Raw genomic sequence first — 26329 nt, 5'->3', positions numbered from 1 at the left:
CTTTGCGTTTGCGTATGTTTCTGTGTGCGTGGGTGTGTTTGTGTATGTTTCTGTGTGCGTGGGTGTGTTTGTGTATGTTTCTGTGTGCGTGGGTGCGTTTCTGTGTGCGTGTTTGTGTATGTTTCTGTGTGCGTGGGTGTGTTTGTGTATGTTTCTGTGTGTGTGTTTGTGTATGTTTCTGTGTGCGTGGGTGTGTTTGTGTATGTTTCTGTGTGCGTGGGTGCGTTTGTGTATGTTTCTGTGTGCGTGGGTGCGTTTGTGTATGTTTCTGTGTGCGTGGGTGTGTTTGTGTATGTTTCTGTGTGCGTGGGTGTGCTTCTGTGTGCGTGTTTGTGTATGTTTCTGTGTGCGTGGGTGTGTTTGTGTATGTTTCTGTGTGTGTGTTTGTGTATGTTTCTGTGTGCGTGGGTGCGTTTCTGTGTGCGTGTTTGTGTATGTTTCTGTGTGCGTGGGTGTGTTTGTGTATGTTTCTGTGTGTGTGTTTGTGTATGTTTCTGTGTGCGTGGGTGTGTTTGTGTATGTTTCTGTGTGCGTGGGTGCGTTTGTGTATGTTTCTGTGTGCGTGGGTGCGTTTGTGTATGTTTCTGTGTGCGTGGGTGTGTTTGTGTATATTTCTGTGTGCGTGGGTGCGTTTGTGTATGTTTCTGTGTGCGTGGGTGTGTTTGTGTATGTTTCTGTGTGTGTGTATGTTTCTGTGTGCGTGGGTGTGTTTGTGTATGTTTCTGTGTGCGTGGGTGTGTTTGTGTATGTTTCTGTGTGTGTTTGTGTATGTTTCTGTGTGCGTGGGTGTGTTTGTGTATGTTTCTGTGTGCGTGGGTGTGTTTGTGTATGTTTCTGTGTGCGTGGGTGTGTTTGTGTATGTTTCTGTGGGTGTGGTTGTGTATCTTTGATTGAATGGGCATCCAGGCAATTTAGCTGGATGGCACTGGCTGTATGACCTCTGAGGTCCGTATGGACTGCTCTCATCTCTGTTAGTGTGTTTGCACACGATTAACTTCTACACATGGGTGACTCTGTCAAGCGGCTGTGTGTGCGTGGTTTTTAGTACTATATTATGTCACAATGAGAATACGAAGTACTAATCTAATCCCCAGATCAGATATACACTCAGTTGGTTTTATCAATCTCTGCATTACATGCTGATGCGTGTCACCACCACAATGCCTGACCTGGATAACCAATGTGCTACCAACCTCAGGGCAGCCTACCAAACACACTCACTACATGCTTATTTTTTTCAATCCCAATATTTATTTCAGATGAATTGGAAATAAAGTTTGACTACAATTTGCAATTATGCAAATATTTCCATCAATTGGAGTTAACTGGGTTGTAGGATGCTGTAACATACTAGTCTTGCAGTAAATTGCTAACTGAAGATGGAGAACTAGTCTGGCATTGGAGGTGCAGAGGCGGGAGAAGAGGACAGGCAGCACACACCATGAGTATCAGCCAGTAACTGTGGGTTTTGTACACTTAAATAAAGAATTCGATCATTACTATAGTCACTCCCAGTCGCGGTAAGTAGTAGCCTATCGTTTTTGAATTATGGTGAATTGTTTCGAGTCATTTATTTATCCTATAATCTATCTAGGTCACTCACTTGGCCAACGTGTCTTTAACAAGACCGACCTGGTCCAAGTACATCTGTGTCTGGAAAGTGTTTATTTAATTTGAAATAAAATAATTTGTGCTCTGTTGGTCAAAGCCAGGTAGGTGCACATAAGGTCACTCGTGAGAAGATGAGAGAGAGACGGGAGGGAGAGGTATGGGGGCGAGCACGTCATTGTTTTGAGGCTAGGAGGGACGGTGTGTTGGCGAAACGTCAGGGTGGTAGGAAGAGTCTAAACCGTAAATGCGGCTAGAGAGCTGGGCAACTGCGGAAGGAGGCGAGGAAACGGCCCACAGCAGCCAGTATACCCCTACCCGCCGCTATCCGTACGGCAATCTATGGACAATGTGAGCCACCGGGGATGCCACTGCAACGTTAATACTATTCACATCTAAATCGGACCTTAAACAGACTCAACCATGGCCACAGATAGTAAGTACCCCAATAGAGAAAATGAACAAATGTATTTTTTTATAGTAGAGGAAAGGCAAGCGATAGGCTAGTACAATTATTTAATTCCACGATCTGCTGTTGCATATGCTATACGGTTGAGATTGAAGCTATTTTCTTTCTTGGTGCGTCTGGCTACAATGTTTCCATTTTACACTGCTTGATACAGTGATACAATATATAATTGTGTTGGCTGCGTCGGCTGACATAATAGGCTATAATTACGCTATTTCAGCTACGACTTTAACACGCATGTTGTGCTCTGCAATTGTATGTTGGCATATGTGAGAATTCCCCTTTGCCATATTTCCTGTGACGACCTGCCATTGCAGTCATTATTATTGACTTTTCTGAGGGCTATGTGTTAAATTATGACGCAAATGATTAGAACTCGATTCAGTGTTGGAATTAAGGATAGGCCTGCGCCCAGATGAGTATTTGCATTTTATGTAGGCTACGGCACACAGAAGTTATATTTTTGATATAGCCTGCCATCTCCAATGGAATGGTTAATCTAGGTCAACATTTGACAAGGTACAACATTAGTTTATACAAATCAGGCCATAAATAGGCTACCACTTGTGAGGTTGAATAACAGCTGGCAGGAGCCTGTATGGACTTCAATGAATGGTAGAATCCCCTAACTGACTCCACACACACACACACTATAAGCGCCTTATTAAATGTGTAAAGTTATCTAACAACTGACCTATCTTTATTATTCTGTCCCATTATTTCAATAGCCTGTTGTACCAAAGCTGAATGGCCCTGCATTGTAGTGATAAAGTAACAGAGAGTAACTCACCAGCAGTTGGACTCAACCTCACTTGCCAAACATAGACATTTAGAAACACAGTCATTTCTAGTTGCCAGCATGGACATTCATGAGGAGTGTGCCTGATTTTTCACTCATAGTATATTCATTAAGAATGCCTAATCGTGTTTATATAAACTCATGGAAAGGTGTGGGTGGAGTCGAGACACCCTTTAAGGTAAATATGCAGATTTACTGTGAGACTAGAAAGTCTGTACATGCATCCATACTTTCAGATCCCTTTTCTGGGTCATATCCCTAGAGGTGGCCACTCTCTCCAGTGGACATTCTATCCCTGAACAACTGGTCTGGAACCATATCTCACCAAACTGCAAAACAAAGCCTGGGGAAAACCTAGACATACTGAACTGTAGACTAACTCAGCCGTAACCAACCTCCTCTCTCAGTTCCCACAATGGAGAGACTGAATAGATGATCTCTGTATGTTTCGGAGCTTTGTGTTGTACAGAAGCTCCTCTGAGCTGGAGAATATGGTTGAATAAGTACAGAGCACTCTGTTGTGTCTGCTGCTGCTGCTAATGTTGGCCTAGTTACAGGGCCATGCGTAATTCATACATTTCTCTCCATGTTGGGCAGACAGGGCTGGCCTGGAACTGACCGTGTGTGTGTGTGCGCATGTGTTATTCATGTACAGTATTTCCTGTTTACTGTAGTCTAAACTCTGTTCAGAATATAGCATATTAATCTATATAGTTTCATGAAACGTCAGATGTTCACACACAGACACGACTTGTTTAATTATTTTGTTAATCATCAAAAAACAATTTGGGCCAACACTTTATCTTAGATGTGTTTCAACCTTACACCAGTGGAAAGGCAGTCTAGACTTTTTGATCGATGTCATCACCTCGCTCCATGTTATTGCATCTGAGAGCATTATTCAGGAAGGGTGTTTGGCCTAGCCCAGTTGGACAGGAAGAACATTAGGAGAGATTGAGGGAGCTAGTTCTTGTAGAGTCAGACAGAACACAGGGAGGGAGAAGGAAGTAGGTTGCGGACAGAACAAAGGTTACGTATGTAACCACAGTTATGTGAGCTACATAATTAGTTCACTCCAATATGGTATCCTTCCTCGCGTCAGGATACATTCAGATTAGTCCAGTGTATCGTGTAGTGCTGAGGCTGTGGCTGACCCCCTTAAACAGCTTCCGCCGCTCTACTTCCACCTTGTCCTTTTTCGAGGTGCCGTAGATCACAGACAAAGAGGATTGAAGTGATCCAATAGCTCACATAGCCATGGTTACATACATAACCTTTTATGTAGCACTATATTGGATCACTCCATTATGGTATCACAATACCAGATTAATCGGCAAACTAGGTAAGGGCCAGGCAGAGAGCAAAGTCCTGTAGGACTGAGTTCGGGGCAGTCATAGTCGCGGTGTTCCTCCGTCCCGACTCAGGGAAGCAGAGGCAACCTCCAGCACAGCCGCCCTGACCTCATTGGCGGGGGCAACATTGACTCGATAGTACCTCTTGACCGTCATCACGGCATGCCTATATTGCGGCTAGATACACTCTCAATGTGGATGCCGCATCGAGCTGTGACTGTGAAAACCGTAAAACCGCTTGCACATATGACTCTCTCACCAGGTACAGAATTTGCCCCGCCACATTTGACATGATGCATTGGTGGAAGAAGCCATGGCGCTCCGCAAAGTGTTCACCACATTGTCCTGAAGGCCTAGACTGGTCCACTAATGCCTCTCAGAGGCCAAGCCCGAAGCTGGAAACGGTGTGGGTCCGTATGCCACAGTGTCCCCCCCCAGCCTGAAAGAGCGGGTCGGGCCTCAGGGGCAGCTGTCATGGAGTCCATGAGAGGAGGGACAACAGGAGGCTGAATCATGGTGGTCTCAGGCCAGCATGAAGCTATCAAGAGCAGCTGGTGGCCCATCAAGATGACCCTGTCTAGGATATGGGAAATGCTGGGAACATGTAAAGTGTCGTTGCCTGCCAATCGTGAGCTAGGGCATCCAGACCCAGAGGGCTTATAGGGTCTGACATCGAGAAAGAGCTGGGGAAATCAGTGTTCTCCTGAGCTGCAAACAGGTCCACCTGTGCTCTCACGAACCTGTACCAAAGCAGTAGCACCACCTGAGGGTGTAGACTCTAGTCCCCCTTCGACAGGCTGAGAGAGCATGTCCCCTGCATTTTTCAGGACCCAGGGGATACTGTATGTTCTGCTTGCAACGATGCCAAGCGGGTTTGGGCCCATGGCAAGCGCTCCCGAGCCTATGGACCAGGAAATGCTGTCCTACCAGGTAAGGCTGGAACTGTTGGAGAGCTAGGCGAACCAACCTGAGCTCCAGCACAATGAGGCACCATGGGGCCTCCAGCGGCCGCTGGCTGCCATGCCACTGAACACGGCTCCCCAACACATCAGAGAGGCGTAGCGCACACCAGCTCTCTGCGGTGGATTCTGATCAGGCACACCCTCTTTTACAGGAAGGAGTAGGATAGCCACTTCGATAGGGTCCTCAAACATGCACTCATCACCAGCAGTTGATGGTGTCTGTGTTGTTTTGGGTAACGGCCGTGGGAGTTGAACCATTGCTGGAGTGGCCTGATGGAACCAACAGGGTAGCCACCATCAGTAGGTCAAGTAACTGTTGGCACTCTAACACTGACAGGGCTCTTCCGAGACAGAAACGGTTGAGGTAGGATAGGATTTTTACTCTCACCTTTGGGAGGTGTCCTCATGAGAGTTGAGTCTATGGACATCCCGAGGAAGATCGCCTTCTTTGGGACTTAAGGGAAAGTGTGTTTATTACTGTGCTTAGTCCTGCAATGGTCACCTCTTGTTAAGCTAGATACTTTGCAAACTTGGAACACAGAAAAGTCTAGGCAAGATGGCTGCACCTTGTGAGAGATGAAAACGTGGTGCGCCTCGCGAAACCTAGCTTACTCTTAGGGGAGAACTGCAAGAAACACACATAGTCTCTTGATCCTGCGGCGCGGTCCCCGAACCCCAATGCTAAAACCGTGAGGGTTCCGGTGTACGGACAAGTCACGCAGACAACTAAGACAAACTCTCAGCGCCGCTATACTGGTCGACCAAACCGAGTATCGACTAGGTTGGTACGCTGTCACAAGTAATAAAAACAAAGACAAAACCAAACAAGATGGCACAAGCCAAACCGAGTGGGGGGACAGCAGAGCACCCAGATGGAGGGCTAGCTAGCTGCTCCAAGCTATTGAATAGCTGCGGGTATACTTCTGCGCTAATACATGCTAACGTAGAGCTCTTACCAAGCAAATCCTCTCTAGAATGAACCAAGAAAATGAAGAGCCACACTAGGCAGCTATTTAAGGGGCTCAGCAGTAGCATCAACACTAACCGGTACACAACTTTAATCTGAAATCCTATCTTGCCACGTGGAAGGATACCCTATTGGAGTGATGCAATATAGTGTTACATAACTCAACTGAGACTGGGGGCAGGAGTGCAAGATTTAACTCTAACTGGAAGCTCGGTGTGAGACATGAAGGGTGAGAGAGGACCTACAGACTCACAGTTCCCCTCTACAGGGACAGAACCTGCTCTACTCCACTCAGCCAGGACATTTGAGCTGCTTTCATTTCATCAGTATATCCTCAGTCTAGTTTGTGCCGGCTGATAGGAAGATGTATGAACATGATATCGGCTGATTAGGGGAAAAAAATCTTGATTGATTTTCAAATGTTTGAAGATGAGAGAACTTGACATTTACACTTTCTTTGCACCTCTATACAGTTTGTATCAGAGGAAACAGCAGATATGTTTCTTACATTGATAGTAATGTAACAAAATGAAAGGTTCCCGTTGTAGAAGGTTAATTTCCGCAGACCTCTGGGAGTCATTTGATAAATTGGTTGTTCTGTTGAATGCCACGACTAAAATGTCCAACAGATGGCGCTATCCTCTTTAGTCTCATGGGTTTAGGACGTTCTCTTTCTAAATCATCAAAGACAGAGAGGTTTGGGGAAGACAGATATTTCCTCTATTTGAATTCACGTAGATTGTGACCTCATTCCAGTGTGTGGGTCTGTGTAATTTTGTATTGTATTGTCTTTCATGATGTTGCATATGCTACATGAAATTGCTCAGTCTGCAGAATATTCATGCTCAACCTCATGGAACCAGCAGAGGGCATCTGCACATCAACATTGTGACAGTGCTCCGATATTGGTTATTGAAACAGGACTGAAGGCCTTGATCATTCATGTGAATGTTCAGTCTTACTTATTTTCCCTGCGTCAAGCTTATTCTATGTTGACGTTAGTATTACCTTCTTCTCATATGCATGGTTAGACAGGTGAACACATGCCCCAGCACATACAATACAGTAGCTATAGCCCACATGTTCATGATTGTTATCAATCACGACCCCCTGACTATTGTTGTGCTTCCTGGTCCCCATTCTCTCTGGGCCCTGTCCTTTGTTTCTGATCCCTACTAACACACTCACCTCATCACTGAAGAGCTCTTGTCCTCCTGACCAATCATGGCAAGACTGACTGGCAGTGCCATGGTAACATGGGTCCTTTCTCTACGTGTGGGCAAAGACACTCATTACATTATCCTCAACAGAGCCATTGGGCTGTTTCCAAGGAAACCAACTACTGCTGTGATGCTCAGGTGTTTCTGAGCTGTGAGATAGGCGTTGTGGTCATAGGGTTTGAACTAAGGAGAAAACAACATAGTGGATATGAAGAAAACATAATGTGGTATATAAGGGTTGTGTTCTTCAACCCCCTGCCCAGAAACTGATTCTCTCTCTCCCAGGCACAGTGTGTACCACAAACACATGTTGGTGTCCTCACCTCAACATCAATGCGCCAATCTACATAGTCAGCAGTACATTTTATAATAAAGATCATGCTTGGAGACTGGACACACACACATAGTCCTGTACCTTGGCACAACTACAGCTGCTACCCCAAACAATAGGACCACTCACACAATCACACAGCCAATAGACAGCATACAGTACCAGTGTTTGTTCACTGCCCTGCCCCTCTCTCTATTACACACCTGTCTACTCCAAGTCTCACTCTCCTGAAACAAGTTCATTAGCAGAGAATACATCCATATCTTCAAGACTTTTCCTTTGTAGCGAGACGATCTGATTCTACTATAGTCGTCTAGTTGAGTGATGTTGCTTTGGCTCATTCTGTTCATTCTGCTGGAGGGCTGTGAACTAGCTGGGTATGTGAGATTTATTTTGATGTGAGTGGAGAGATGTGTTTGAATGTTAATGCCTGTCTGTGCATGATCCTGTTTGATTATTCAGTAAGAGCATGCCTGCTGGAGTGTCAATGTGGTTCTGCGTGAATATTAAAACATTAGCTTGATTATTATGCTGCTGACTTTCCCACCCAGCGTTGAAATGAAACCAGGAAGAGGAGAGAACACTTTGAAGTCAGGGTTAGATTCAACGGATGACTGAAAGCATGGTAAAATTGCACCTCAACTACATGATGATGAGATCAGTCCATAGAGCTTCTTATTAGTGTGAGAATTATCACAGTGGTGTTTAGATTACCTTATAGTGGAGCTGAACAAAGGGACTTCACACTTTCTTTCAGTCTGGTGTAAACAGGGATAATTAGGTTTCCTCTCTGCTTGGCTCGGCACTACTCTAGGTATCCTTCATCTCCCTGCTGTTTCAAATGCAGCTTCTGAATTGGTATTGGTTTGTTTTCCTAGTGAAGACTCAGATGATATTGTCAGTAGTGTTGGCTCTGGTGTGTGTGTGTGTGTGTGTGTGTGTGTGTGTGTGTGTGTGTGTGTGGTAGAGGCAGATTGCCCTGCTGAGGGCTCTGTGGGAGGAGCAGGTGTCGCCCCAACCCCCTGACCCTGGTCCATTTCCTGTCCATCTGTATGGGGACACAGGGGGCTCTCAGAGAGACATAGTGGACCCGTTGTGTGCAGCAGAGAAGGAAACCCCAGTTATCTTGTTTTGGGTCTCACCACAAATTTCCTCTGGTTGTTGTATGTGGATGTGTAACAGACCACAGTGAGAGACCTTGGGGAAATAGCAGATCCAGAGGCTTAGTGCGAGAAGAGTAGTACAACAGAACAGAGAATAACGAGAGGCATCATGGAATAATGGAGAAATGAAATGGATGAAGGAATTGTATTACATGCTTCAGCGTCTTGTACACACACTCACCCACGCACACCTACAGTAATCCTCCCAGTAGTGTTGACTTCATACCATCTGTAAAGGGTGTTTCTCCAAGGCATAGAGTCATGGCAAAGCTCTACTTCTCCTTTTATTGATTCCGTTGCACTTTGGAGGTTGTCGTGGAAACCACAAAGAAAGACTTGGCTCTCTCTTGTACTGTATTTGTATTCATTGGTTGGAAGAGTCATTAAGAGTGGAGTGGAGTACTCTATTTTTCTGTCTTTCTCTTAGGGGCCATTTACATCAGTAAAATATGTCTACTGAGATCTACCTATCTTCAACATCCGATTTGCAACTTTTCTGTTCACACTAGCCTTGGATGTCGTGTGGCCAAAGCCACATTCCTGCTTCATGTGTGACTCAGAAGGAGGTAGTGTGGGAAAAATCTCTTAACGAGAGATTTGAATCTAGATCTGTCTCTTTACACTTCACAGGTATCTCTCCTGGACCGGGTTTTGTTTTGTCAAAGTAGTGTAGTGTAAAGGGGCTGTTAGTACACAAGTCCTCCTCATGGCCTTCACAAGACAGCTCACTAAACATGTCCATAGAAGGACAGGATTCTGAACTTGAGCTCAAGCAGTGGGGGATGTTTATCTATTCCTTCTGTTTTACTATTCATTAGAGTGGTTTCAAAAGAGTTGTGTAATACATGGCAAGTTACGTAACACTTACAACCCTGAATCAGAATCAGAATGTTCAATATGCAATGCTAAATCGCAAGAAAGTTTCATAAGCTTATGTATTGCAAACAAATGTATTATTATTTGAAACATGTACAATTGTATGTATATTTGCTCTAAAATTCAATAGGCAGATACCACACCCAGAATATGTAACTTCTGCCCTGTTAGCTTAATTAAACTGAAACTCTTACTAAAGTGTTGCCCATTCTGTCTGTGTGTGTATCCTGTGTGTATGACTGTATGTGTGTGTGTGTGTGTGTGTGTGTGTTCAGGCTGTCTGTTTATGTGGTCTGATCAGTGTGTCTTTGTGTGTCCTCTCTCCTTCACAGTCACCCCAGAGGCCATCGGCTTCCTGTCTGCGGTGGGTGTCTTTGTGGTGTTTCTGGCTGTCCTCTTCCTCTTCATCAATAAGAAGCTGTGTTTCTCCCGCGTTGGGGGTCTACCCTGTCTGGAGCAGCACGGCCGCGGGAAACGCTCCCGCAGCAGGCCCGGAGTCCGCCAGGGGCTGGGTGAGTGGTTTGGCATGGTGCCTGACTGGGGCCTAGGGGTTATGAGCCTGGGACTGGGGAATACGGGAGGCAGAGGGGTGGGGTCTGTCTGCTCTCTGGGTCCTGAGGTAGGGTTTCTGGTATTGGGTGACCAGTTGGAGGGGTGGGCCCTGGGATGGAGACTGGAGGTGAGAGACTGTCAGTGAGGAGGGAGCGGGCCTAATGCAGGGAGACAGGTAGGAGGCCAGAGAGTGGCTGGCTGGGGAAAATATGTTATATCCATGTAATTCACTATCTTCCTTTCTTCTCAAAAATTGTAGAAATGCTGTCACTTTATCTTGAAACATACGGTAGTAGAACAATGGAACCCTTTAATGCTAATCATTCAGCTAGGGAGGAGGCTGTGCTTTGTTCGTCATTAGTCAAACACTGCAAACATTTCCCATAATCCCCAGGTAAACGTTTGGCTCTCTGTGGTTGGAGAGGGCGGTGTTCTTGGCTCCGGTATTTCCTGGTTGTTCAGTCCCTTGAGCAAACATCTCCTGCTTGGATAGGCAGAGTTTCGGCTGATACTGTACTCAAGTCAACAGTTGCAGTCATGTCACTCTGAAGTAACAGTCGTTTACAGTGCGCTGCTACGAGATGAAGCGAGACGATCCTGTATCGGAGATCCTTTCTTTGAAAGGATGGTTCGTCCAGGTATCGGAGTCTTTGTCTGCGGCCCTCCTACCCTCGGGCCAGGGACCAGGCCAGGCTAGGGAGTCTCAGACAATGTCTGCTGACCCAACACCCTCACCAGGAGACACCCAGGAGGTGTCTGATCCCTCAGAGCTCCAGGAGGACTTAGGGTCCCGTACCTCCAGGGCTGTTGTGTCCTCAATGGACCCCCAGCAGAGGCTACAGGCCCTCCAGGCTCAGCTGGCTCTACGGGGCATGAGTAGGCCTAGCAGCTCTTGTTCTGGGGCTGCCCCATCTGCAGAGTGTCTCTCTATCATACCCGAGGAGAGTGAGGTGGTGGGGAGCAGGGTGAGCTGGGCAGCCTCACGGTACTCCAGTAAGGCTGGCACAGCAGGTAAAGCGTTTATCTTTCATCACACTGGGTGGGTCAATATCAGAAGTAGATTCAGTCTGTTATACTGTGACATACTGAGATGTCAGACATCACCTTGAAGATTGTGAATAGAGAGACTCTTATGTGAATCCTCACTGTACTGTACTGATGTGTGTTTTACAGGAAGGGTGGTTAGAATATGTGTGTAAGTGCGTGGGTGACAGATACACAGAACTCTGAGGGATGCACACACACACACCCACACACTGTTGAGCGAGAGTTGTATGGATCTCTGCTATACTGTAGGCACTTGAGAGTGGCCTACTTTTAGACGTGGGCTCTGAGAGTGGCCGTCTAAATGAGCTCTCCAACATGTGCTACGGCTGTCACATGGAGACTGAGAGGACTGACAAATACTCTCAAGGTCATTCGCTTCAGGAGTGGCCCTCCGCCATATTCATTTGCATACCTTGATGGATGTGTTTGTGCAGCTCTCTGTGCCTGCACCTACAGGTCTTCTCAGCATTGTGGAGTTGAACCTTCTCACTTTATTTTCTCGATCATCTTTTAGTGCGGTCAAATGAGCATGAATCAAATGTTTTTTTTTTTTAATGGAAACCTGCTTTGAGGATTCTTCTGTGCACTCACTAGGCTTTAGTGAAGTGATGGGGGCTCTGCAAGAATAACTGTTAGGATGTGGTGAAGGTCCTGAGCGCAGGAATGATAAGCCTTGGTGTGATTGTGATGGTGGAGTACTGAGGTTGGAGTGGCAGAGAGCTGCGGTCAGTATGTTCCAGTAGTGATGACTGTGTGATAGGGTTGAATATTTTTCCGGTATTTTACAAACGTTCCATCTAGAGAATAAATCACTTTTCTCCCTGGTAACCCGGTATTTCCCGGCAAAACCGGAAGTGTCATTAAAAAGCATTATATTTGATTTGAGCTTTGATCAGCATGAAAATTCAAACCTGATGCTACACACATTAAATACATTTGATTTTTTCCTTTATTTAACTAGGCAAGTCAGTTAAGAACAAATTCTTATTTTCAATGACGACCTAGGAACAGTGGGTTAACTGCCTGTTCAGGGGCAGAATGACAGATTTGTACCTTGTCAGCTCGGGGGTTTGAACTTGCAACCTTCCGGTTACTAGTCCAATGCTCTAACCACTAGCCCAAGCCCAAATGATTGTGCCATTATCCAATACATAATACGATATAGGCTACTGCACATTACACATGACAGAAAAATATAAAAGCCGATAGTATCATGACACTAGGTGAGACCCAAATGCAGACACAGGAGGCAGATGGTTGGAGTTTAAGATGTTTAATAAATCCACAGGGAATAGGAAAGAGAATGGTCGTGGACAGGCAAAAGGTCATAACCAGATCAGAGTCCAGGAGGTACAGAGTGGCAGGCAGGCTCGAGGTCAGGGCAGGCAGAATGGTCAGGCAGGCTCGGGGTCAGGGCAGGCAGAATGGTCAGGCAGGCTCGGGGTCAGGGCAGGCAGAATGGTCAGGCAGGCTCGGGGTCAGGGCGGGCAGAAAGGTCAGGCAGGCTCGGGGTCAGGGCAGGCAGAATGGTCAGGCAGACGGGTACAGAGTCCAGAACAGGTAAGGGTCAAAACCGGGAGGACTAGAAAAAGGATAAAAGGCAAAGCAGGAAAACGGGAAAAAACACTCGTAGGCTTGGACATACAAGACGAACTGGCACAGAGAGACAGTTCTGGGACACACTGGGAAAACAAGTGACACCTGGAGGTGGTGGAGACAATAATGAGGACAGGTGAAACCGATCAGAATGTGACAGGAAGATGTAGCTCGCTATATGCTCTCTTGGGTAAATAATGAAACTAGCTCCAGTAGGCTAATCTTGTTTAGTGTGAACTATATTACTGTACTGTATTGTATTATACTATATTATATGGGCTGGAATTAGGCCTACTCACATCGTTCAAACCCTGATAAAGCAGAAGAGAACATGTGATTCGGGTGCAAGCACTTGCGGCCAACAAAGTTACAAGTGTCGGCTAGCTAATTAGATTTTAAATGTTAAATATAATAGGGCCTATTTGTATAATTATTGGTAGGCTGACTCATATGTACCTTTTTATAATATTTCCCCTAATGTTGTTATATGTAGCCTACCCCCTCTTTCTCTCTATTGTTTCTTCATTCCTTCCTCGCTTACAACAGTTAAATGAAATAAGTTTGTCCTCATCTTCATCATTTTAATGACATGCTTAACATAATATATAGTACTATAATTAGATGCAGACGGCTTTCACTTCTCTTCATGAAGATTGAATGGTTATGGGTCTGAATAAATAAATGCCATAGCCTACCACCATCGCGCGTTCCCTCTTCTTTTAAACTACCCGTGAGTTCTATTGGCTGCTGTATTTAACATTCAGCAAACAAGAACAAGAAATGCAAAGAAATAATGTCCAGCAAGCTATTCTAGTCTAGCTTTTCCTGCATGGGACTCCAAGAGCTAAGGAGCAGTTTTTAAGGAGAGGCCAGAGGAGCACAGGTGTTTGTGTATTGCGCAAGAGACAGAGGCTATAAATTATAAGCTTGTTATGCATAACCCATCATTAGTTAGCTAAAAAATGTGGCTAAAAGTGCATTGAATTTATTACCTGGAAGAGGTAGGCTAGGAAATCTCTATATAGAGGGCTATATATATCAATCTAGAACAGGATTATCTATTTTGGATGCAATTTGAATAGAGTTTATGGGAGAGAGAGAAAGGCTGCGAGAGAGTGCTCGCGTGTACACTGATTTAAAGCAACGATATTCGAGTGATAGGCTATTTTAAAACTCTGCAGCTGCAATAAGAAAAAATTTAAAAAATCTTTACAATTAAAAAAACAAGTTGACTCCCGAAAGCCAGATGGAGATGGGTAAATTAGATGCACATTCGGTCTTCATATTATTGTAGCATAGGCTTCGCTGCAGCAAGTGTAACAAAAAGTTACCATGATGAGATAGATGATAACGCAGTTCACAATGCATGTAGACCTGTCTGTGGTTTTGGCCGGTAAATCCCGGTAAATCACGGTAACCGGGTTTCCGCCATTCAACCCTACTGTGTGATGATATTAAGGCTAAGGGTTAGATGGCTCTCGGTACTGCAGCCCTGGAGACGCATTGAACACGAGGTGGGCAGGGCCACAGCAAATCAATCAGCAGCCTCTCGCCCACTCACTAGAGCCATCCAAGGGTTACCATGGTGATGTATGGTTCAGGTAAAGAGGGTGGTATTGTACTGGGTGACCTACACTGACGAGGGAGACAGGGCCAGAGACATGTGATACATCTCCATTACAGCCTCAATCAATATGTCAACAGACACTTACATAACCAAGTTACTCACTGTCTTTCTGTCCATCACTGGTGGAACTAATGGTGTTCAGATGAAATGCTTTGTTGAGAGGGAGGGAGAGAGTGAGAGAGAGAGAGTGTATGAAAGGATAACAGGTAACAGCTAATTTGTTTTGTAATGCTTTGGGGATGTACAGCTGGCACTTCTCTCCCGCTCTCCTTGTTCTGGTTTCATAGCATGTTAGATCACTGGTTGACACTAAAGTCCCAGTGATCCAACACTCCTCTGCCAGGCACAATCCAATTTGGATATGCGGGTTGTGCTTGTGATCGTTTTATCAAATGGTCTTTGAATTCATTCCTGTGTTTGTCTTGCCTTCAGCAGTAGTTTTAACAAGCACACGTATTGATGTGATCATATTCACATTGTTATTATTGATGTGTTTCTCTATCCTCCTCTCCTCTCTTATCCTCTCCTCTCCTACTATAATCCTACTATAATAATTCAGTTCTATAGTAGCTCTCCTGCCTGCACCTTCTCTCCTTCTCTTTGTGAACTCTGCATTCCGTGTGTGTGTGTTTGTGTGATCTCTGGTCCATCCAGTTAACAGTTACGGGGATGGTGAGGATCAGTCCAGCTCATCGGATAGTGAGGACGAGGTAGTGAAGCAGTTTGAGATCTCAGTGTCTCGCTCTCAGAGCTTCCGCTCTACAGGGACCACCGAGGTTGTAGCCCAGGCTGCACCGGGAAAACGCCACAAGTTCACCCGCCTACTCTCTGACCAGGAGGAGGGCAGCACAGAGCCCTCAGACTGCGAAGGTACACATACACACACACATAACGCACACAGAGGCACACATACATAACGCACACAGAGACACACGTTCTGACACAGTACAGAGTACAGATTAATTGGAGGATCTTAATTGGATCACAACTTTCTTGCAACGCAGGACATTTGAAACTTGTAGTGTATTTGAGGTTTAGAAAGGCTTCTGAAGTTTTTAATTTCCACATTTCAGACTTGATTTTCTCTTACGGAAATGTATCAAGCCCTAGAAAAATGTCCATTAATTATAATCCACATAATAATTCACATTTCCTGTAGCTGCAGGATTATCTTCCTGCTGTAGCAAACTGGCTCAAAATTACAGTGCCTTGCGAAACTTTTCGGCCCCCTTGAACTTTGCGACCTTTTGCCACATTTCAGGCTTCAAACATAAAGATATAAAACTGTATTTTTTTGTGAAGAATCAACAACAAGTGGGACACAATCATGAAGTGGAACGACATTTATTGGATATTTCAAACTTTTTTAACAAATCAAAAACTGAAAAATTGGGCGTGCAAAATTATCCAGCTCCTTTACTTTCAGTGCAGCAAACTCTCTCCAGAAGTTCAGTGAGGATCTCTGAATGATCCAATGTTGACCTAAATGACTAATGAGGATAAATACAATCCACCTGTGTGTAATCAAGTCTCCGTATGAATGCACCTGCACTGTGATAGTCTCAGAGGTCCGTTAAAAGTGCAGAGAGCATCATGAAGAACAAGGAACACACCAGGCAGGTCCGAGATACTGTTGTGAAGAAGTTTAAAGCCGGATTTGGATACAAAAAGATTTCCCAAGCTTTAAACATCCCAAGGAGCACTGTGCAAGCGATAATATTGAAATGGAAGGAGTATCAGACCACTGCAAATCTACCAAGACCTGGCCGTCCCTCTAAACTTTCAGCTCATACAAGGAGAAGACTGATCAGAGATGCAGCCAAGAGGCCCATGATCACTCTGGATGAACTGCAGAGATCTACAGCTGAGGTGGGAGACTCTGTCCATAGGACAACAATCAGTCATATATTGCACAAATCTGGCCTTTATGGAAGAGTGGCAAGAAGAAAGCCATTTCTTAAAGATATCCATAAAAAGTGTTGTTTAAAGTTTGCCACAAGCCACCTGGGAGACACACCAAACATGTGGAAGAAGGTGCTCTGGTCAGATGAAACCAAAATTGAACTTTTTGGCAACAATGCAAAACGTTATGTTTGGCGTAAAAGCAACACAGCTCATCACCCTGAACACACCATCCCCACTGTCAAACATGGTGGTGGCAGCATCATGGTTTGGGCCTGCTTTTCTTCAGCAGGGACAGGGAAGATGGTTAAAATTGATGGGAAGATGGATGGAGCCAAATACAGGACCATTCTGGAAGAAAACCTGATGGAGTCTGCAAAAGACCTGAGACTGGGACGGAGATTTGTCTTCCAACAAGACAATGATCCAAAACATAAAGCAAAATCTACAATGGAATGGTTCAAAAATAAACATATCCAGGTGTTAGAATGGCCAAGTCAAAGTCCAGACCTGAATCCGATCGAGAATCTGTGGAAAGAACTGAAAACTGCTGTTCACAAATGCTCTCCATCCAACCTCACTGAGCTCGAGCTGTTTTGCAAGGAGGAATGGGAAAAAAATTCAGTCTCTCGATGTGCAAAACTGATAGAGACATACCCCAAGCGACTTACACCTGTAATCGCAGCAAAAGGTGGCGCTACAAAGTATTAACTTAAGGGGGCTGAATAATTTTGCACGCCCAATTTTTCAGTTTTTGATTTGTTAAAAAAGTTTGAAATATCCAATAAATGTTGTTCCACTTCATGATTGTGTCCCACTTGTTGTTGATTCTTCACAAAAAAATACAGTTTTATATCTTAATGTTTGAAGCCTGAAATGTGGCAAAAGGTTGCAAAGTTCAAGGGGACCGAATACTTGCGCAAGGCACTGTAGATCCTACATCTGTACACACACTCAATGAATCAACCCACCGCTCCAGAGCCCAAAAATAACATTTCATCACAGACTGCTGTCTGTAAAGATCTCAGGCTGAGCTTGGTTGGCCCACTCTGTGAGGGATCAACACAGAGATAGTGAGAGAGCGCTCTGGGTCTTTAGATTAATTAGTGACTTGTTTGGACTCAAATGGTGGCTGTTGTCTACGACAGGCTATAAGAATTATCAGTTTAAGTGGTGACAGCAGACCCAGGCATTATACAGATGTCATGGCCCTGGATAATAAGGGGGGATTTACCCACCCAACCCCCTCTTCCACCACTAGTTACTGGTACATAAAGAGTACAGTTCAAGTCTAAGTGTTCATCAAAGCCCCTGTTAGACGCATTGGAGGCCCCTTGCATTATGAATTCCCTGACTATGCCTAAATATTTTTTCATTGAATTCAATTATTTTATTGAACAAATAATCCATTTGTTTGTATGACTGACATCCTGTCATGGGGGTTCAACATGCCTCAGTGACTCACAATAACTACCTGTGAATCATAATAACTACCTGTGAATCATAATAACTACCTGTGAATCATAATAACTACCTGTGAATCATAATAACTACCTGTGACTCACAATAACTACCTGTGAATCATAATAACTACCTGTGACTCATAATAACTACCTATGATTCAAAATAACTACCACATTTCCTTCCTCCAGCGAGCATGTGACTGGTGGTGTTATGATATAACTAGTGGTCTGATCGACCCTGGGAACACACAACACACACTGATGAGTCACACTGTGCCCTGTTGCCATGGTGATCGCTCTCTGTAGTCGTTGATATAACTGTCGGTCTGCCCTTAATGGTACAGAATTGGAGGTAATTGCCATTGATCAGCTCATGGTGCAGCCCCATACCAGCCACACTAATTGAAGGAACAGGTTTCTGAAAAGTTATGCAATTTCTGTTCAAATAGGAGGCTTTATATTGCTTATGTTTATAAAATGCATTCAATTACTATGTTATACACACAGGGCTGGCTTGTATTTCATATCCCAAGGATGTTTCATGACAATGTTTAATTACAGAAGTCTGTTCTGTCCGATATGTTTATTAAGGGAAGCCTGTTCCATTTCAGACTGCATACTATACAAAATATCTCAGTGTGAGTGTGCTGTATGTTTCCATGTGATATTGTGTCTTTATGAAGCCCTGCTGTGATCGTCCCCAGACGTGGACGGAGACCTGAGCAGGCTGAGTTACCAGAACCCCCTGTCATACGGGGATGAGAAGCGGGGCTCCCTGGGGTCCCAGGAAATGGCTGAGGTGCTGGACGGCCCACCACGGGAGGGCTCGCTGGACACAGGGGGCAGCCCGGCCCTCAACATGAGTCGCCAGGCCACCGAGGGGAGCCTTGAGATGGAGACAGCTGTGGACAACCAGGGTGACGACAACAACGACCCTACAGACAGCTCCTCCACATGGAGCCCAGAGGTACTGCAGCCAACGAGCCCTCGCTGTCACCTTGGGCCTGGTGAACCAAAGTTTCCTGATCAGGGTTCAGGAAACAGTCCTAGCCCTACTAATAACATACAGTAGCTTTGCTATACAGAGAAACATAGTTTTTTCTCAAGGGAAATGTTGGTTGGCAATAAGAGGCAGCTATGCCCATCATGCCACACTGATGAGGAACCTGACAAGGAGAAGATGTTTTGTATTAGTCCCACAGTCTTTTCCTGTCAGATGAATTTTGGGCATACCAAGAAAAGGCTGACATGAGGCCCAGGGGCACATTGGAAACAGTGCATAACTCCTTCCTTATGCCTCATAAATATTGATGAAATGTGGCACAACCTGTTGCTGTAAAGCGTTACTGAGTATTGCTAATGCTTGCATAAGCGTTGTGTTTGTGTGCTACTGTGCTAAAGCACTTATGTGTCATGTTTGATTTAGGCGCCCAGTTGGAGTGAGGTGAGAGCGAGTGGGCAAGTGATGCTGGCTAGCACTGCAGGCCTCCATTTCACTGTCTGCCCAGACCCAGGCCCAGACGTGCTTTTGCGACAGCTTGTCGCTGTGTGTGTGTGTGAAATGGGGAGCAATCTGTGCATGAGTATCCCACTAACTTTTTTTCACCTTTTATCCAACTCACTTTGTCGAATAGAACATGGTATGTAGATGGTAGCTAATAGATACCTTCGACATGTATTGAAAGATATATATATATATATATATATATATGGATGTGAATGTGAATGGAACAACACATACAGATACACGTGAATGAAAGCAAATTGTTTGCATCATTGTATATTGTTTGTTTTGGATCATTTGAGTCGTGGCTAACCTTGAGCGTCAGGTTGTCGTGTCAGTAAATGAAGGGAGTGTTGGGGAGGGATATAGCTTGAAGAAGCGCATGTCGCCTGATCTGTGCAGTATATTGTAGCTGCCACTATGATTATCTTAGCTGTGGTTGCCGTGCCAACACCAACACTCCGCCTGCTCTGTCAACATGATGACCCAATCGATGCTGTGTTTACTGACCGCATGAAGCGCTGCTTGGCTGGCGTCAATTTTCTCTTTAACACCATCCTCTATCTTTGCCTGATGCAAAATACAGTATGTGATTAGAATTATGACATTGATGACTATTTCATATGTTGGCTTCTCGCAGGGAGCATATATCAGCAACTGTCTGTGTTTTCTGCTTCTCCTCCTCTCAGCAGGAGCATCTTCCTGTAGAGGAGGTCCTCCCTTGCCCCCCCAGCTCCACCTCACGCCCCCCTATCACCAAATGTGGTGACCTCGAGGTCACCCTGGACTACAAGGCCGCCTCTCAGAAGCTGTTTGTTACCGTTGTGACCGCGCGGGACATCCCAGACAAAGGGCGCAGTGGGATGGACTCGTGGCAGGTGCATGTGGTCCTGCTCCCAGCAAAGAAGCAGCGCCATAAGACCTCCGTCCAAAAGGGGTCCGTGCCCGAATTCAACGAGACCTTCCGCTTTTCACACCTGGAGCCTTCTGAGCTGGGTACCTCTGCCCTGCGCTTCCGGCTCTACGCCCTGGGGGGCCGGATGTCCCGTGAGCGCATGATGGGGGAGAAGGTGGTCCGCCTTGAGGGGCTGAGCCCAGAGGGGGGAGATATGGACACCACGCTGGTGCTGGAGCCCCGCAGCAACATGAAGGTGAGAGAATAGACCCTTAACATCACCCAAAGACACAACAAAACACTGCTAACATGTTACTGTATACGATGCAAACTTATACTGTATGTGTGTAACCTTCTCCTGTGCTCCAGAGTGTTGACTCTCAGGTCAGTCTAGCTGGGGTGTCCCAGAGTGACAGTGCATCCTCCACCCAGTCTCTAACCCACGGGGGCGTCCCTGAGCTGCTGGTGGGCCTGTCCTACAACGCCACCACCGGGCGCCTCTCTGTGGAGCTCATCAAGGGAAGCCACTTCCGCAACCTTGCCATTAACAGGCCGCCCGGTGAGCAAACACCCTCACACACACACCCATGTTTACCATCATACGTACAGACTATCAGATTGTAAGGGCTATTGCAAAGTTCCAATTCGCCACTTGATGCATGAGTGATGTTTCTGATGCCCTAAACAGAAGAGACTGGTGGGAGGAGCTATAGGAGGACGGGCTCATTGTAATGGCTGGAATGGAGTTAATGGAATGGAGTCAAAAATGGTTTCCATATACCATTCTATTTACTCCATTCCAGCCATGACAAGGAGCCTGTCCTCCTATAGCTCCCCTCACCAGCCTCCTCTGGCGCTAATGATTTTATTTTATTTGGACTAAATGATGTAATGTCCAGACTTAGATATATTGTTGGGTGATGTAATGAATAAAAGAGTATGATGACACATTATACTTGATGATTCACCGTGATGGTTTGTGGTTCAGTAATCTGTGTTAAAGGCAATCTTGTGAATAGCGGTAAAAGAAACTGCTGAATCTCCTGTTCACCTATGCATGACCACTACCTGGTTACCGGTGACCTTATACACCTGACCCACCACATGACCCATAACCTCAGTGAGACTGCTCTCTAGTGGTGAGAAATTACAGTCCAAAACTGACAAAACTATACAAACATACACCAGAGGAGGCTGCTGGGGGGAGGACGGATCATAATAATGGCTGGAACATAGCAAATGGAATGGCATCAAACCATGTGTTTGCTGTATTTGATACCATTCCACTCATACTGCTCCAGCCATTACCACAAGCCTGTCCTCCCAAATGAAGGAGCCACCAACCTCCTGTGACACACACCCTATCAAAATGGCTCTTAAACAGAATGCACCCCCATGCAATCATGACTTAGTCAATCATACTTTTTTTGTTTATCCCTTTTGACTTCATTAGCTCTATCTTAGCCTCTCCTTTCTTTCTGTCTCCCTCCCTCAGACACCTATGGGAAGCTGACTCTGCTCAACTCAGTGGGCCAGGAGATCTCCAGGTGTAAGACATCAGTGCGGCGGGGGCAGCCCAACCCCGTCTACAAGGAGACCTTTGTATTCCAGGTTGCCCTGTTCCAGCTGTGTGACGTCACCCTCATGGTGTCCATCTACAACCGCCGCAGCATGAAGCGTAAGGAGATGGTGGGCTGGCTCGCCCTGGGCCAGAACAGCAGCGGGGAGGAGGAGCAGCTGCACTGGCTGGACATGAAGGAGTGTAAAGGCCAGCAGGTCTGTCGCTGGCACGTCCTCCTGGAAGCCTAGAAGCCAGGATGGAGAGGAAAGGATGGGAAGCAAATCCCCACCACTTACCCAGTCACTTAGGGCCCAATTCCGACGTATTATGCCTTTCTTACTCACCACTTTCCTACGCACTTCTCAGTAGTTGGTATTCAGACTTACCTTATGAAGGTGGGAACAGGGATTTGCAGGTGTGGTTCCCTTGCACGTGCTGAATGAATGTAATTCAACCACTGAAACCTACGCACTTCCTGGCCAACAGATTTTCTTGTGGAGTTTTCATTCAATAGGGTTTTCTGTACATTTATCTTGAACCATCCTTTTAAATGCGGTGTACCTTTAAGTTTGTCCACAGACTCACTAGAATATATAGTGAGAACGGTTTCAGAATATTAGGGATCAATGAAAGAAAGCCATCTACATATGCACCATCTAAATATATGCATATTCGTCTCTGTTTCAGCACCAAATGGTAGATTTAAAAATACTTTGATCTTGTAGATTATTTAGTGATAGGAAAGTATTTATGAATCATAAAAAACAGGTTTGGAGAGCGTTTATGCACGAAAGAAAGAAAACGGTGGTTTGATTCATTCTTAAAATTGTTAACCCGTGGTAATGTTGGAAGATTAGTGTACATAGAATTATAATAGGGAGAATAGTGTACAATAGTAGGCTATACCCATGTTTATTGCCTGCACTAACCATGGAACTGTGTGATGACACGGCCAGGTATTGCGCCATGCGACTTACGGCTTGGTCTGCGCCCTTCTCCGTAATGATTTAATTAGCCTACGTATATATTTTTATATTATCAACTGTTACTAATGATCCTCAGCAACAACCACATGGCCGTGGCAGCGTTTACAGAGGAAGCAAATGAAGGTAAACGAAACAATGTATTTAAATGGAATGATAATGTAGGCTATAGCAATTGAGGGAACTAACAGTAAATTGTCAGGAGAATGTGTGTTATTAGGATTACTGACAGTCAATGCTGATAGTGTCTAATATTTAACATGATAGAAATAGGAGACAGAGAAAGTTGAGGTAGCCTATAATTAAGACATTCGAGAGTGCCCATCCCTGCAAGTTAAAAGGCAGTACAATTAAAAGTCTGCATAATGGCCCAGCATTTCATAAACTTTACAGTGGGAAAGTTGATATGTTGATATGCTTCAGTTTGCTACCATATGACTGGTTTCACATTTTTTCCCCAGTGACTATAAGGTAGAATATATCTAAAACAAGTGTAGTTTATATTTACAATTCCCTTATCCAAACAGTTTGCTCATATACCTAGCTCTTATCAATAGCTCTTATCAAGTTGTAAATTAAAGTGCATGGAAAATGGTGTTATTGATTTTGGAAAAAATTAAGTAGATGCTTTTTCCACTTGGAACCGGCAGGTTCGCTAGCCCTTATACATAGTTCCCTTGCGCGCAAAGTTGATTAAATTATTATAGGGAATTAAGTCAAGGTCAGAATATCGCTTATCAGTAGACACACAGAATATTGCGTATCAGTAGACACACCTCAGCCACACCTTACTTTAGTCAATCTCCACCCTGAGCGAATAGCAGGTGAATAGCATGCTATTCTCATGCTTAATTGCAAGGTCAGAATACGCATAGAGAGAAAAGTGCATAAAAGGGGAATTCCGTTCCATTTATGCACTCATCACTCGGGTTGGAATCGGGCCCCTAGTTACTAAGTTGGTTGTTCCTGGTAAGTGGAGGGAGTTATCCTGACTCCAGTCCCCGGACAGACACCTGCTCTGTGTAGGCAGGAGAGCCTCAACACAACTACTGCGGCCCCACCATGACTACAATCTGCAACCTACAGCTCCACACACCTGTTTACACCATTGATGAGCAAAAAAGGATTTCACATAGCAAAAAAAAACAACAAAAAAAGTGCTTCAATTATGCCGATATGGATATACAGAAAAGATAAATTGTTGCATTTATTCTATGGGTTTTTATAAGTTTAAATTCAGAAAAGGTTATTGAGTATTGGTTTCAACTATAGTTACATTGTGTTGTCACAGACAGCTAGAAGTTTGGTTGGTCTTCTCTGTATATCCGCTATGAAGATGTCAAACATTGTGTCATACAAAAATGAGTATACTGTTATGATTGTCCAAGGACAATGGTTTTTGATGAATTACTATCGTACTTTATTCAGCCACACTTCAAGGTGAAGAAAAACAAATGTTTTAGAATGATTTCTTCCTTTATGAGGGAAAGGGAGACTGAAATCTTTGTTCTTTTGTATCATTCCAAACATACATTTAATCATTTGGATTTCAAAACTGTTTTGATAGATTTCTTCCTGCTTTCTACTTTTCTAGGTTTTGAAACTGTATAGTTCAGGGTAATTTCACATTGAATGAGCATGTTTTCTGTTCTTTATCACACGTGTTTGTATCTTCATCTACAACTTTTACTCCTCCTCTCCTACTGTAAGACATGACCTGCTCTCAGACAAACAACTGAAGGACTTTTTATGACTCTTTATATTACTCTATTTGATGAGAACATCTGTCCACTCTGTCTGACAGATTCAATATCTTCATTTAGTGGCCCTTTCTTAGTGACTTCCCAGGGTAAAGTTCATTTCAACTGCCATCCATGCTGAGCTGAAAAGAGGCTTTAAATATCCCAGTGCATCTGTTAATAATATCATGCCATGAATGACCCTCCCAAGCAGTGTATTATTTTTCTCTGCTCATTGGTAGTTTCAGTCCTTGGACCGTACAGTGTGATGATGAAGATGATGCTGATGCTCATGGCCAAGTCTGCCTCAGCTTCATTATATCCTATGGCAGTAGCTGCTTTTGGGTGATTACACTTATTACACACCCTAGGCCAAGGGTTTCTCACACCAAGGAGGATATTTTAGAGCAACTGTATTCCTACTAAGCATATTTTGCAAAGCACCTCTCCCTGGACAGCAGTTTACTGGTCTTCTAGTCCACTGGTCTTCAACCTTAGTGTACCTACAGTTCAGTCAGTGTCTGGCTTGTGGACTCCTATGGGGCCTGTCTGATTAACTCTATCTAAGCAGTCATTGATTGTTCAATTAAGTACTGAGGTGGACTGTAAATCAGTATTATTCTCTGCCATTTGAGTTAATTATGCATGGTCCATGACCTGTGGGGTGTTATGGAGCATTGAACCTGCAACCTTCACAACCACTCTGTTTTCCTGGATAGACAACAGATGTAATTGGGTCCCTTGGGTTGCATAGGGGAATCATACTCTTAGTCAAAACACCAGGGTTTGACTCAATTAGAGAGCTGTGCTACATATGAAAATGTACATTTCCTCCAATCAAACTAATCACCCCTACATCACATATGGAATTCTTCCAATGAGAAGAATGGATGGAGAAATATATTTGAGCTTCCTTGGAACTGAGTGGCTGTCTTAGAATTGCCCAGGTTGGTCAAACGTTTACATTTGTATCAAAGGTTAAAACCACTTTTTTTTCACTTTTAGCGAGAACATTGACTTAGTAAGTAACTGATTCAGGGAAGAGAATAGCACTGCGTTTGATGATGATCTTTTCATTACAAGATGACAAACTATGGATGCCACAGTTGGAGAGACTTTCCTCTGCTCTGTGGATGAACTAACCTAACCTGATATGACTGGTAGGTGCAGTTCATGTCATGTTTATAACACGGGTTTGTATAGTTAATGATTTGACCAATGATTCCAGAATGACCATTACATTGATAAGATGTTATTTACTGTACCGGCTGAACCAATTATGATGTATTGTATGCATGTCAAGAGTTGCTGTACATGATCCCTCTATATTTTTGACATTTGAAATGATCAAGATGCCCTCTGAAGTATATGTTACTACTACAGCATGCTAGCTTTCAGCTTCCACACAGTGAGATTCTAATGAAGTGCCTGTATCGTAAGGGTAAGAGTTGATGCCTGTATGGGGTGAAATTGATAGATGCATAAAATAGAAATACATGCATAAAAATGAGCATGAGTGTATAGTCAACCATGTTTAATGTTCCTGTGAGATGCAGCTGTATGCACGGACTGTTGATTTGTTCTCATGCCTATATACACAGTGCCTGCACCATGCATGCAAAGAATGACAATGACATAGATAGTACTTTTGTACATACTGGTGGTATTAGTTTTGTTCTTCCTAATAAAATAAAGATCCACGTTGTAGTAAAA

The 26329-nt window shown here is 44.5% G+C and overlaps 1 protein-coding gene across 4 annotated transcripts; it reads left to right on the top strand.

The window, feature by feature from the left end:
• The first annotated feature begins 1358 nt into the window (after nucleotides 1-1358).
• syt16 (synaptotagmin XVI) lies at nucleotides 1359-26329 on the top strand. Of its 4 annotated transcripts, none has more exons than XM_090211261.1 (7): nucleotides 1359-1520; nucleotides 10080-10259; nucleotides 15224-15439; nucleotides 18639-18901; nucleotides 20128-20589; nucleotides 20703-20892; nucleotides 21829-26329. In XM_090211261.1, exons 4-7 carry the CDS (start codon nucleotides 18725-18727, stop codon nucleotides 22140-22142), a joined length of 1143 nt encoding a protein of 380 aa, XP_090067387.1. In that variant the 5' UTR covers nucleotides 1359-1520; nucleotides 10080-10259; nucleotides 15224-15439; nucleotides 18639-18724; the 3' UTR covers nucleotides 22143-26329. The 4 variants fall into 4 exon arrangements, with proteins under 4 accessions (XP_090067387.1, XP_036810696.2, XP_036810695.2 ...); XM_036954801.2 differs by lacking the exon at nucleotides 1359-1520 and adding an exon at nucleotides 1789-2044; XM_036954800.2 differs by lacking the exon at nucleotides 1359-1520 and adding an exon at nucleotides 1814-2044 and having other exon boundaries at nucleotides 10023-10259.

This window comes from Oncorhynchus mykiss, chromosome 19, assembly GCF_057628025.1.
Source record: "Oncorhynchus mykiss isolate SJ-2025 chromosome 19, ASM5762802v1, whole genome shotgun sequence".
Taxonomy (NCBI): Eukaryota; Metazoa; Chordata; class Actinopteri; order Salmoniformes; family Salmonidae; genus Oncorhynchus; species Oncorhynchus mykiss.
The sequence above is the reverse complement of the archived record's forward strand: the minus strand, read 5'-3'. Positions and strand labels throughout refer to the sequence as shown.